Genomic DNA, 14538 nt, shown 5'->3' with positions numbered 1-14538 from the left:
AGAATAAGTGCTTTTTTGAGGAAGAAGACACATGAACAAAACGCTATGGAAAATTTCACACATGTCTGTAATTACACATGACTATAGCACTGAGAGAAATATCCAGAAGAATGTTCACCAAAATGCTCCTGGAGATGATCTCTCAGTAATGAAACTTCAGGGGCTTTTTATCATCTTCTTTGTACTTTCTGCACTGTTTATATTGTTTTACAACAAACACTTAAAACCAACCATTTAAAAAGAGAAGGCTGGACACCATAATGTTATGCGAAATAAATCAGACACAAAAGCTCAGATATCACATGGTTTCTCGTATGTGATAAACCCAAAGCATAAATAATTAAACAGCAAGGCAAAAGCTACACTAAGAGGGTACAGGGAGATAGATCTTTTGCAAAAGAAAAGAGCCAAGGAGGGGGGGAGGGAAAGGGACAAAAAGAAAAGAATTAAGTTATGTCATATATTTGTACCTACTTCCCATGAGAAATGTAATCATCATGTACTGCAAATATGTACCAATAAAAATAAAATATTAAATTAGGGAAACAATTCCTTTGACAATAGCATCCAAAAAAATGAAATATCTAGGAATCAATCTAACGAAGGAAGCAAAAGACCTCTACACTGAAAACTACAACACTCTGAAAAAAGAGATCGAAAAGGATACAAGAAAATAGAAAGGCATCCCTTGTTCCTGGGTAGGAGGAACCAATATAGTGAAAATGGCCATACTTCCAAGACTGCTATATAGATTTAATGCAATGCTGATTAAAATTCCAACAATATACTTCACAGAGCTAGAGAAAACAATCCAAAAATTCATTTGGAACCAGAAGAGACCTAGAATAGCAAAAGCAATTCTGGGCAACAGAGACATGGCTGGGGGTATCACAATACCCAACTTGAAACTATACTATAAAGCTACTGTGATAAAACAGCATGGTACTGGCAAAGAAACAGACCCGAGTACCAGTGGAATAGATTAGAAGATGCAGAAACAACTTCAGACATACTCAGCCACCTCATCATTGACAAAGAAGCCAACCACCTTCATTGGAGGAAAGATAGCCTATTTACTAAATGGTGTTGGAAAAACTGGATTTCAACCGTCAGAGATTAAAACTGGACCCATATCTATCTCCATGCACTAAACTAAGATCTAAGTGGATTAAAGATCTAAATATTAAGACAGAAACACTAAACTTGCTGGAAGATAAGTTAGGTAGAAATCTTGAAGACATTGGCATAGGAAAAGACTTTATGAACAAAACCTCAGTAGCACAGGAACTAACACAAAGAATCAACAACTGGGATCTCATCTTATTAAAATGCTTCTGCACTGCAAGAGAAACCACCAACAAAGCTAAGAGACAACATACAATGTGGGAAAAAATTTTTAGCATCTGTACCTCAGACAAAGGGCTACTATCTAGAATCTATAAAGAACTTAAAAAAATCAGACCCCCCCAAATTCAAAGACCCAATTCAAAAATGGGCATCTGAAATGAACAGACATTTCTCAGACAAAGAAGTAAAAGCAGCAAATAAATATATGAAAAAATGTTCAACACCACTGGGGTCATTCTAGAGATGCAGATGAAAACAACACTGAGATTCCACCTCACTCCAGAAAGAATGGCTGCTATCAAGAAATCAACCAGTAAGAAATGCTGGTGGGGGTGTGGGGAGAAAGGAACCCTTCTCCATTGTCGGTGGGAGTGCAGACTGGTGCAACCACTGTGGAAATCAGTATGGAGATATCTCAAAGAACTAGGACCGGACGTTCCATTTGACCCAGCTATCCCCCTGCTGGGGATCTTCCTCAAAGAATTAAAAGAATCATATAACAGTGATATATGTGCACCCATGTTTACTGTGGCACAGTTTGTAATAGCAAAAGCTGGGAAACAGCCCAAGTGCCCATCAACTGGAAACTGGATAAAGAAGGTGTGGGGTTTTCTTTTATAAAATGGAGTATTACTCAGCCATAAAGAACAAAAAACTAGAGTCATTAATAGCCAAATGGATGCATATCGAGGCCATACTCTTAAGTGAAATAAATAGGACACACATGTGTAAATACCGAATAGTTTCTCTAGTGTGAGAAACTGAAAGTGTAAATAAGGATTGAAATGATTAAAATGAATAATTGATAATTTGAAATAGGAAGAAAAGGTCCAAAGGCATAGGGGAAGTGGGAGGAGAAGGGTAAAGGGAAGAAGGGAAAGGAAAAACTATGAGAAAAGAAAAAAATGGAAACAAAATCTATGTAAATAGGGAAGGGTGGAGGGGTGAAGGGAGGACAGGGAATGGGGAAAAAATAAGAACCAAGATACATCATGTCCAGGTACAAGCACCTAGTGATAAATGTAAATGTACTGTATGCCTACAATGTACCAATAGAAGAATTTAAGCAAAAAAAATATTTAGAAAACCAGAAGAGGATTAATTTCAAGACAGAGAAAGTTCTGGGTTCATGTCCAGCATATTTATCTAGGATTTTATGTGCTGATCCTAGCACAAGGAGGATAACAGGATCCTTGCATTCAGTGAGTTCATTATCTTGGGCGCGGAGGTGGGCACACACACAAAATCAAGGTGCAGTATTACATGTCAGTTTATACACCCATGGTTGGTTGGTGTGTCTCTCTTTCTCTTTCTTCCTTTCTTCCTCTTCCCCTCCCTCCCACCCTCCCTCCCTCCCTCTCTTCCTTTTCTTGTATTAGGGGATTGAACCTGAGGCCTTCACACTGAGCTATAGTCCCAGCCCTTTTTTATTTTGAGATGGTCCTGCTATACTGCCAAAGCTGGACTCAAACTCCTGACCCTCCTGACTCAGCTTCTCAGAGCTTTGGAATTACAGGGCTGCCCCACTAAACCTGGCTCATCTATGGTTTCTTCATTGTATCTCTCAGTTGTGATAAATGTATCAAAATAATGTAACATGTTAACTGTATCCTAAAGAATCTATCTGTGTGTAGAGCAGTGCCTGGAATTCAGTAGGTAGCGCTGTCTGTTGGATGGACAGACTCTTACATCTTTCTTTAACATAGTCCTTTCATTCGCCCTAACCATCACTTCTCACAAACATTTCTTGGGACCACGCACACCAGTGTCTCCTGGGACCTGATCTCAGACCACGGATTTTGCACTCCACTATCCCCATCACCACCTTCATCTTTCTAGAGTGTTTTTCTCTTTTAATCTGGTCATGCTCTGGATTAAAAACCATTCTCAGGAGCTACACCTGCCAAACTCCTCAGGCCTCCCTAGACTTGGCCCTGTCACTCTGTCCTTTCAAGTTCACGTCTCAGGGTCCAGAATGAAGAAGCCAAGTTCACTTCTCAGAACACTAAAGCCTTTGTTCTAACTGGGGTCTCCTGCACTGTGTCTGGAAGCCCCCTTTCTCCTCAGGCTGCTCTTCTGAGCAGCACCTTGTTCGCTCCTCAGAAACAGTGCTGTGAAGCAGCTATTTTCCAGGCTGCAGACGAAGACGCAGAGGTTCTGAGACATCAGATCACCTGCCCGAAGCTATGGGGCTGGGGAGAGAGAGGTAGGACAGTGTCCAAATTCAGGCACTGTGAAATATAACCAACGTTCTTATCCACTATGCTGTGTCCATGTCTGTCTTTCCTTTCTGATTCTGAATATATCTGGTTCTAGTCCCACAACTGCTTTAAAGAGTTATGGCTCAAACTTCTATGTGCTCACGGTCTGGATCTTTGAAGCACTTCACTTACACTGCTCTCCACAACAACTCAATGACAAAGAAATGATCACTGTTTCCCATTTTATAGGCAAGGAAATGGGGATGTAGACAGACTGGGTTCTCCAGGCCACACACCCTGAAAGTGGAAGAGCAGGGATGAGAACCAGCCAGTAACCTCTGAGAACCCACATTCTTCAGCAGGCCCTGCCAAGCCCCTCTGCTATTTTGCCCTACAGCAAGAATGCGTCTGATGCAGGCGGGGCAGACATTTTTTGGGATCCAGCCATAAAATACATTGCCATGGGTCAAACTGCAATAAACTATGGGCTATATGTGGGGCTGTGTTCTGGCCTTTCTTGGTTTTTATACTGGTAGAAAATATCAGATGAGTGGACAAATGTAGCTGTCATGAACAGCAGATGAAAATGGAAGTTCCACAAGAAATGGGGGCTGTCCTCCACAAAAACCCAGAAATCAATGCCTGAATAGTGACAGTATCGTTAGAAATTATAAGTAACCAGCACTTTGATATATTTACTCATGTAATCCAATCCTACAAGGTAGGTACTTATTACTACTATCTTATTTAACAGATGAGACAACGGAAGACGGAGAGGTAGACAGTGACAGGAAGTGGAAGAGCCAGGATCTGGCCCAGGTATGAGCTTTACCATTCCACCCACTGTTAGGTGCCTCGGCAGACAATTCCCACTCAACTTGCAAATGATGTTTTGAGAGAGAACATGGAGATAAATGAAAATGATCTTGCGACAATGAAAAGCTATGGCACCAAACAGAAAAGTAAAATAATTGAAAATGTCTTCCTCCCCTTTGAAAATATGCACATGACTCTTTATCTGGAATGATTTAAATTCAGTCCCACTACAGCATTTGCCCTGATACCTGTGGGAGTTCCAATGGGAGTGAAAATAATGACGATGCTATATATAGAGGTCTGCATAGAGGAGGGAGAGAGAGACAGGTTTGGGTATGTGTGTGGGGGTGCGCATCATGCCAATCTGCTGAACCCACACGCAATCAGACACTAGTCAGACACCCTTTGAAATGGGAAGGATGACGGTAGACAGCAGCCCACTCCTGCTCAGGTGCCCGAAATAGACGGGAGCTGTGGAGAAAACCACAATCTGAACCCAAGTCCCTACGCACGAGGTTGCGCGCGCGCGCACACACACACCCCCCCCCGCACCACTCCATAGCCCATGGGAATCCAGTCCCTCAGGTCCTGGTAAATACATGAAGAATGGGGTGGAATTACACTTTGGAGACTTGTACCGAGAACAACGGAAGAGAATGATGTCTTGTCTATGATATTTTTAAAAAGCGTGAATCAGCTCGTAAAGCATAAGCTAATGTTCGTTATAACTCTAGGAGGCACGGCCTGCTACGATCTCCATTTGAGGTTATGTTGATCACTCACTGAACTGAAACTGCATTGGACTGGATGCAACAATCATTTTAACTAATTTGGGGGCAGTGATCTTTTATTGAAGTAGTGCTTCTAGGAATAACTTGCTGAGGGTTTCCATTCAACAAACTCTGATATAACAGGGAGGCAACGGTGGCATATACCAGAAGCACGGTCTTGAATAAGGACTCTCAGGTCATCTGCAGACAAGACAGGTCACTGCTGCAAGGTGCAGCACACGTGGTAAAATAACTATGTCGGGAGAGGGCCACGGCCTCTGGAGCCCCTGTGTGTGGGCCTGTGTGACCCTGAGCAAATTACTTCATCTCTATGTTTCTTCATCTGAAAAGGGAACAGTCTTAATACCAACCTACAGGGTTGTTATGGGAATTTAAAATATGCCCAAGGTAAACCAGTTACTAACGTGAAGAGAGCCTGGTACAACATTGAGTACCATGTGCACGTTCATGAAGAAAATAGAGGTACAGATCAGAAAAACTTTGGTAGGGAAGGAGGAGGTGTGGAGCAGAGGTCTCCTGCATTAGGGCAATGCAGACACAGTAGCCACCGAACAGGGGAAGCAGAACACTACACCTTCATTTGGTCAGCTCAAAAGGAAAGTATTTTGTGCGTACTTTCATCATATCCTGGACTTAGCTTCTGTTTCCACTCGTTTCGCCCCTGCTTCTCTCCCTTTCATGTGGTCTTCACCTCCTATTCAGTGACCTCTCATTCAGAAACTAGCCACAGAATATGAGATAAAGTTATGGTTCAGAAGAGCAAACTCATTTCTGAAGAAAGTATTTTAAAGGGAAAATAGGACCTTGGACTCGGATATATTTCTAGGACTCTGTGAACATTATTAAGGAGAAATTTCACATACACCCATAAAAAAGGTCATTTTCTGCTTCTATTTAGGAAGCCTCTTGCCAAGCTGAGAAAGTTAAAAACAAAAACAAAACAAACAACCAGAACTGAAGACATACCAGGGTAGTTTTGAAGTATTGGGCAATTCTTGGAGAACTACAAATAACAACCAAATGTTTTCTAATTATGTTCCAATGAAATTTCAGCACCTTGCTGAAAATTCCTATTGCTCTAGTATTTGTGTCCCTGTCTAGTTTGGGTATTTTGCATATGCGCCCTTTTTCATAGACACCCACACACCCTATAAATGGCTTTGAAAACTTGTCTAAATAGATAAACACTTCTTAAAAATAAAATGTTCTGACCAAATCAGTTGCATAGAAATGAGCTCTCATCTATTGGAAGCAAAGAGAAAATATGATTTGGCCTAACAACTTGCACATAAGCAGTAATTGTTAAATTTATTAAAATGCAATGGACTTAAATTTGATTAAATTTTTCACTTACAGTGTTCATTTTTTATGTGTATATGTATGTTGTATAAACATAGAAAATATAGATGAGGCCAATTTTTTTTTTTTTAGTTTTTTGGACAAGGTCTCACTATGCAGTTCAGGCTGGCCTTGAGCTCACTATGTAGCCCACCATGGCCTGGAAATTGTGGTAATCCTCCTATCTCTGCTTCCCAAGTGCTGGGATTACAGGCATGCACTACTGTGGTTGGCTTAAAAAATTTTAAATAACTATTAGAACAATCATTTTGGTGGCGGTATGACAAGGAAACACAGTTCCCCAACTGTGTGGCCAGAGAGCTCTTGAAGCCTTTAAGATGACTTGCTTCTGTTTCCTACGCCAAACAACGAGGAGATGAAACAAAGTAGCAAAAAGCCAGGGATCAAAAGACCTGCACCTGAGTCTATGTCATCATTGGATAACATGACCCTGAGTACAGTCATGGGCCTCACTGTCCACCTAGCAACACAGATAGCTGGACTAAGGGCCTTCAAACTATTTGGGGACACTGTCATTCCTATTATAGGTCTTATGGACATGAGCCTCTGCCACAGTTGTCATCTTATCCTAGGGCTCAGGAAACCCTATTTTTCTTAACTAGACTGAAGAATCTTCCAAATATTTTGCCAATGTACTTTTTCACAGTGAGCCCTCCCAAACAATGGGATGACTATTCTTATCCCAAGTCACCTTCCAGCAACCTGGGGCTAATTGTTTCTCTTGTGCTTGAGGGGTGATAAACACTATAAAGGACTAGGGACCGAGGATCACAGTGGTTGTCCTACTCAGGCTGCTGTCACTTATCAGTAGGTCATATAAATCCAAATCCACTTTCTATGCAAATACTTTGGTCATAACATTCTTATTTTTAACAAGTATAAGGGTTCTACTTTAATGGGAAGATTTGGAATCATTGTTACAATTGCGCAGAATTCTCCTGGAACAGAAATGGGTTACCTCATTCTTATATATTAAGCCTCACGGAACCTAAAGGGATTTATTCCTGGGCTCCCAAGGACAAGCAAACTCCACGGAAACCAAGGTCAACCTTGGGTCCAACTCCTAAAGGAAAGAGATGAAGCCAAACTTCCCAACCTAGTGCCCAGAGTTCAGAATACACTGACTTATAAAACTTAGCAAATGATCTACAAGATGTTATTTCCGGGGCTGGGGATGTAGCTCAGTGGTTTTGCCCCCTGCTGCGCAAGTGTAAGGACCCGAGTTTGATCCCCAGTACCAAAAAGAAAAAAAAAAGATGTTATTTCCAATGTCTTTATTAGAAGGAGAGTGCAACTGGCCACGATTTGGGGTGAGAGGGGAGGAGACTTGGTTCTCTTCGGGTCCCCACAGTTCCCATGACACCAAGGCCTAAATGACAGCAAATCCTTGACGTATGCCTAAATCGCCCCCACGTTTTCAAATCTCTCCTTAGGAGTCACCATCCGACAGAGACCTCCGATTGCCTCACATAAATGTGGTCCTTCTCCTGCTTTAATTTTCTTCACATACTAGATATTTCTGTGTGTGCATCTGTCCGTGTGCTTTCACTAGAAAGCAAGCTTCTTGAGGGTGGAAGAGGTTTATTTGCTCATGGGTCTGTCTCCACTTCTAAAAACAATACACACTGTAGGTACTCGGCAAATTGTTAAGTGAATAAATGCCAGACTCCCTCCAGGTGAATTATTTAAACAAAGCATTTATTGAAGCCTTAGCAGAAATCACCGACCTTGCACCTTGGGGAAGCAGAGACAGCTATTTTAACACAGAAAACTACCAATCACATGCTCACCAAGCATTCTTATATCTCAACCTCCATGACTACAGAAGGTCATTTCTAATGTAAAGTCTTACAGTTATTTTTCTGTCCCTGTCAAGATGGACAGTATGATATCCAACTCTGTCTCTGTGACACAATGGGTTCTCCTTGCATGGGATTTACCAGCCATCACATTTTGCAAAGGAACACGCCCTAGATAGGACCCATCTTGGTTCTAGCTAACAGGGTTTCTCAAAAAGGCAGAGATCTCCCAGAGGGAGCTACCTGTGAACTACAAAAGCACTCATGTCGGTGCATCATAGGGCACTTACTGCTGGAGCAGGTGGCTTCTTTAGGGCTGGAAGACATCGGCTGGGCACAGAGCTGACAGAGGCAGTCTCTTCCATTGAACGTGACTCGGTCTCCGGGTGGAAATGGGCGCCTGAGACAGAAAGACACCCCCTCCAGGTTATTCCAGCAGTTTCACTCCTTCTCTTTACTCCTGCTTGCTGCCCTCTGGTGCAAATTTATTTCTTGGAGGAGCACCCACTGAGATGTCTGAAATGCAGCCATGCCCAGCTGGCTCTGGTCCAGACAAACAAACATGCCTCATTATAAGAAAAAGAATGCACTGGTTCTATAGCAACCTGACAGTAAAATGGAATGATTTACATCCACTTACTAGTGCAGGGATGTCCCAACAAGTCACCTATCAGGGCAGGCAGAACAGTACATTTCCAAATGGAAAATCTTCATAAAGAAACGTTTTAAATTCCATGAATTCCGACTGAAGCTTAGGGCCGCGCCCCACTGGTTACTGGCCAGGCATGAGCCTTTCCAGCTCCCTGGGACCATGCCCAGAGTCCTGCGATAACTGTTCCAAGCTAGACTTTGTCCTTTCTGGTCATGTGAATGCGGCACAGAGTTGGAGAACACGTCCCTTACAGGCTCAAAAGAATGGCACAGGCGATAAAAACATCTGCTTAAGAATTAGTAGCAGCTTCTTTTCAGAAAGGTAATTTCTTGTGACCCTGGAAATTTATCAACAGCAGCACATTTTACAAAAATATTACAGCCTGCATGTATGTTAACAGGTTCTCCTCTCAGGTCACCAGGCAGACAGCCTTTAGAAACCAGTCATGAGCTGGGGATTTAGCTCAGTGGTTCCAGTGCCTGCCATGCAAGCGCAAGGTCCCGAGTTCGATCCCCAGTACCAAAAAACAAAACAAAACAAAAAAACAAAACAGAAACCAAAGTCATTCATTAACAGATGTGGCAGTTTCCATGCCCACTGACCTGCAACTGGCCCCTTTGCCATTAATCTTCATCAACGTGAGTTTTCAAGTGTCTGATGCAGTCAGTTAGGAAATGTGAAATGCACAAGTCAGACATCACTGAATTATCTGATTCGGTTCTTGTTCAATTCAGTTTGGGACCAGAATCACAGAAAGAATTAAGTTCATGAATGGAGGTACCACTGTACCTCCAAATATTAGAAGTTCTAAGGAGAAGTGGTGTTCTAGGTAAGACTCAGAGAGGGTAAGTGATTTTCCTGGACAGAGCAGTAAAGAGACAGCCCCAAGCAGGTACAGATGGCGTTTTCCAACTCAGAACCTGCCCTGTCTTTAATAATCAACGTCAACCACTTTCTGGTGATGGCAGTGGTCCAGTCATTTTCATGATCATTAGTTAAACCTCAGCAACCCTCTGAGCCATTCTGTAAGGAGGGTGTGAGAGTTTAGAGCCCTTCACAGCAAGCACGGGCTGTTTTGCCCCTGACCAGCCCAAGGCCTGGGTGAGGCCAGTGGGGCATGTGGGTACCACTCATACCTGCACTCACTCTGCAGAGCGGACTGGCACCTGCATGACATGACAATGAGCACCCCCTTACACGCTGCATCCCAGCTGCCTTGCTTACCTCACCTGAATTCAGGACCTGCTTCTGATCCATGCTTAGACCCGAATCCTACACGAAGCCCCCCATGGCATAGGCCAGAGTCCAGTGCTCAACATGGGGCCGGGCCTTCTGAACCTGGAGTTTTGTTGCTTTATAATGACACTTCTCAGATTTTCCCTTCTGCCTTATGTCCTCTGCCCACACAGGTCTGCTTTCTCTATGCATGAATTTTGTGATACAAAAACTGAATTTAGAGTCAGAAAACCTGAGTTCAAATCTCAGCCTTCCAAGGTTAACCTGCATGAGTCTTATACTCTGAGACTCTCATGAATAGGGTTATTAATTCCAGACTGACTTCACAGAATTGCTAAGAGGGCTAAATTAAATTCTATGTGAATGCAATTAGTAAACCATAAAGAAGGCCCCAATTCAGATCCAGTTATCATCATTTGGAAGCAGTAGCTGCCACTGTGTAGTACAGGCTGAGCAATCTTTATCCAAACATCCAAAATACTCCAAATTCTGAAATGTTTTGAATGCTAATGTACTGCTCTTGTGGAAAATTCCACACCTGACCTCATGTGATGGGTCACAGGCAAAATGCAGGTGCACTAAAAATACTATATAACATTACCTTCAGTCTATAAGATATACTGTATATGAGAAAATTAATTTCGTATTTAGACTTGGGTCCTCTCCCCAGGATACCTCATTGTGTATATGCAAATATCCCCCAAACCTGGAAAAATATGAAATCTAAGACACTTCTGCTCTCAAGCATTTCAAATAACTGATACTCAATCTGTAGCAATCCTGAGCACCTCTGCTGGCTCAAACGTCCAGAGGTAGGCTCTAGTTACTACATTTGCCCATCGTTACTCTGACTTTAAAACAACAATCTCTTGGGCTCGGGAACAGATGGCTCTCAGAGTCTACCTGGACCAGGGTCTTCTAACTGGGCTGCACAACATCATAGTTGGGAACCCTCCAGAAACTAGCAGATTGGGATGGGCTTTGGATATTTTTAAAGGGACTGCAAGCTCACCAGACCCAGGAGGTTCCAGCGAGCAGCCGGACTTGGGGATCACTCCTACTTAGTCCATAGCACCCCCTCCTCCTTTTTTTTTTTTTTTTAACAGCAGAGGCTTCTGGCTTGGAAAAGCTCATTCACAAAAGCTTCAACTCAGCCCAGGAAGTGGGGCCAGATTTGGGTCTTCAAGGCAGCTACATGTCACACCCTGAAAAGGGAGAAGCTAGGGTGGATCTTTACTTTGACTAAACAAGAAAAATATTCTGCTTGTGAGTCTCGAATTTTTAAATTATGATTTTAAAAACAGTGATTCAGAAATGAGCTAATCCTTATTAAAAACAACAGAGTACTACTCTGTCACAAAGAAAGATAAGCTTGAGTCATTTGTAAGAAAATGGGTGCACTTTGAGTCCATAATGTTAAGTGAAATAAATCAGACAGAAAAGCTTAAATATTGCATAGTTTCTCTTATAAGAGAAACCCACAGTATAAATAAGAGCAAAATAAAAGGTAGATAATAGGAAGTAGGAAGATAAGATCTTTCACAAAGGAGTAGGGGATCAAGACATAAAAGGAGAGTGGAGGAAGGGAAGGAAGGGGGAATGAATAAAAGAATGAAGATGTGTTATGTACATGCACCGGCTGCACACAGGAATTTAGACATTATGTACTGCAAACATGTACTAATAAAAAAAGTAATTTTATTAAGAATATTGCATCTGACTTCTGACTTATCTATCAATGTTACTACTAACTGTCCAAAATTAAATCTACCCTTCCAGCATTTGCATCTATCTGGCTTAGAAACACGAAACACTGCAAAACAAAACATCTCCTTCTGAAGGGTAGTTCTGCACTCAGGCATAGGAGGATGGAGCCCCAGCGCACAGGGCACGAGACTGTGACTGAAACTGACCAGCTACGGAGCTGATCCTTGTGGGCCAATCTCCAGTTAGAGGCATCAAGTCCATCTCAGTCTTATAATGTGTAGCACCCAGACACAATACCACAGTTTCCCACTTACACTTCACATAGTTTTCTTCTCTTAGACTGATCATTTTAATCAAGCTCATTTATGCAGCTAAGATTCAACCTTGGCAGATGACAGACTCCTAAATAGCAGGGTTTGGCAAATTTTCCCCTAAAAGACCAAATTACAAATATCTTCTCAGGCTTCGTGAATGATAAGGACCCCATCACTACTTCTCAACTCTGCCACTATAGCGCTCCCATAGCAGCCCTCGATAGCATTCAAACAAACGGGGATGCTGCATGCCAGTAAAACTTTATCACAGAAACAAGGATTGGGCCTACTTTGATCTGTGGGCCATCATTTGCCAACTCCTATGATACAGAAAAAAGAGATGATTTTCAATCCACATGCCACATACATAAGCACTTACACTTCCAAATAAGCTTTGTCTTTCAAGCAGGTGTCCAATCCTCCACCAATGACTTCATTACTCAAAATGTTCTGAGGCCCTGAGCTGCCTGCAGACTTGGTTTTAAGTCCCTTAGGGTCAGTCATGTCCCTCCGTACAGGACATCATGTATACAGTTTCCTAACTAACCTACATTTGGGCTAGGACTGAAAATTCAGCAGGAAGGGGCAAAACAGAAAAGGGATATTTTAAGAATAAGTACTACTCGAGACCAAGTTTTCACTGCTGAAGCCAGTGTTTCCCTGTTGAAGGAAGCTATAGGCTTGGGGAAGACGGTCACTTACTTGCAGATCGTACAAGCAAAGCAGTTGGGGTGGTACGTCTTGCCCAGGGCAGTCACCACCTCGCCCTCCACGAACTCCCCACAGCCATGGCAGCGTGTCCCGTACATCCGCTGGTAGTCCAGGGTGCAGAGATATTCTCTGTTCTTTATGAAGAAGCCCCCCTGGGCCAGGTCACAGCCACACACTGCGGAAAGACAAGTTTACATCTGGTCATTATCTGCCAAGCTACTGGGCAGCAGCTGCCTTCCACTGAATATGGGCTGCTCACTATGATCTCAATGGTTTGGGGCTAGGGGTGGGGACTGGTACAAAGAGCTATTTATTGTTGGGCTCCGCTTTCTCTCTCTCCTCCCTCCCCTTGGGAGCTATGCAATATCTCATACTAGTAAAATCCCCTGGCTGGGTCTCAATGGCTTCTGTCTTATGGAAAGGTATGCTGAGTTCAGGCTGGCTCAGATGTGAGCAAAGGTGTCCATGGAAGACCCATTAGGAAAGGTGCCCACTGTCTGCCCACACAGCTGCTTGGTTTGGGCCAAGATTGTTACTGAGTTGAGTAACAAATTCCCACTATTCCAAAAGCAGTAGCTGAAATTTCCAAAAGCTATTTTTTCACCCTCTAGAAATACTTTTCCATAGCTAGGAAAAACACACAGCAATTTTTCTCTTTGTACAGTAAATAAGATATGCTAATTATTTATAAATTATACATACAGGAAAAAGGGATAGGCAAAAGAGGAAGGAAAAGGGTCATGTCTAAGATAAGACTCATTTACAACCTCAGTACATGCAAAAGAGGATGCTTTGTTGTGTCTGGATTTTGGTATCTCTTTCCACATCGTGCAGTTATGGCAGTGGGAGATGGCACAAAAAGGCAGGTCTTGGGCCTGCTCTGTGTGTCCAGACAAGACCCAAAAAGGTCAGGACAACTTGTCCACAAATAAAGCCTACAGGGACCCTGTGATAGCTAAGATTTTCCACTGCCAAATGACAGAGAAATGACAGAGGAAGCCGGGGAACCTCCAACCTGAACTTCCCTATTCCCAAGGTTAGGTGACTCTTCTAAAATTAAAGGCCTGGGGCAAAGAATCCAGTAATGTTCTTGTTTATTCCTGCAGCGGTGTAGGAAAAACATTCAGTTGGGGTGGGGAGACAGAGAGTTCAATCACAGAATTTCTCTCTGAAGGCTCTGTGACACTTCCAGGGTTCCTCTGATCAGTTCCCATGACTCACTGATGCATGTGATGAACTAGTGCTGAGCACAGCAGGATTCTGATGGAAGGACTCCCCTTGCCTCAGCACTCTGTGAACTGCAAGCTACTAAAGATATTCAAGGTGACAAAGCAGCCACAAATGAGCTTTCCACTTGGACTCATTGGTCTTTGTTCAGATTAACACTCCGCAGATATGACGTTCTTCTTTCCAATTTATAATGAACTAACTCGAGATTATGGCGGGAGTCCATCAGGCCTGAAACTGACCACCCTATAAATACTACTGTGATCCTATTCTCTGGAAAACAGCCTGTTGCCACCTGCTGCCTCCTGTCACCTGCCAGCATCTCCTCCTGCCCTTACGGTTCTCACACCTGCTTCTTCCTTACCAAGTGGGTCGTGT

At 42.9% G+C, this 14538-nt stretch overlaps 1 protein-coding gene across 17 annotated transcripts in view; it reads right to left on the bottom strand.

Moving 5' to 3' along the window:
- Ablim1 (actin binding LIM protein 1) overlaps window positions 1-14538 on the bottom strand; it is a 295966-nt gene that overhangs the window by 112708 nt on the left and 168720 nt on the right. For all 17 annotated transcript variants that reach the window (XM_087185683.1, XM_087185686.1, XM_087185680.1 and 14 more), the window contains 2 exons: window positions 12925-13108; window positions 8604-8713 (listed from right to left, as the gene is read on the bottom strand). In XM_087185683.1, coding sequence (XP_087041809.1) covers window positions 8604-8713; window positions 12925-13108 — 294 coding nt within the window. The remainder of the gene's footprint in view (window positions 1-8603; window positions 8714-12924; window positions 13109-14538) is intronic.

This window comes from Heterocephalus glaber, unplaced genomic scaffold, assembly GCF_053883595.1.
Source record: "Heterocephalus glaber isolate CG9 unplaced genomic scaffold, H.glaber_assembly_v1.0 deba00001497, whole genome shotgun sequence".
NCBI classification, from domain to species: domain Eukaryota; kingdom Metazoa; phylum Chordata; class Mammalia; order Rodentia; family Bathyergidae; genus Heterocephalus; species Heterocephalus glaber.
The sequence above is the reverse complement of the archived record's forward strand: the minus strand, read 5'-3'. Positions and strand labels throughout refer to the sequence as shown.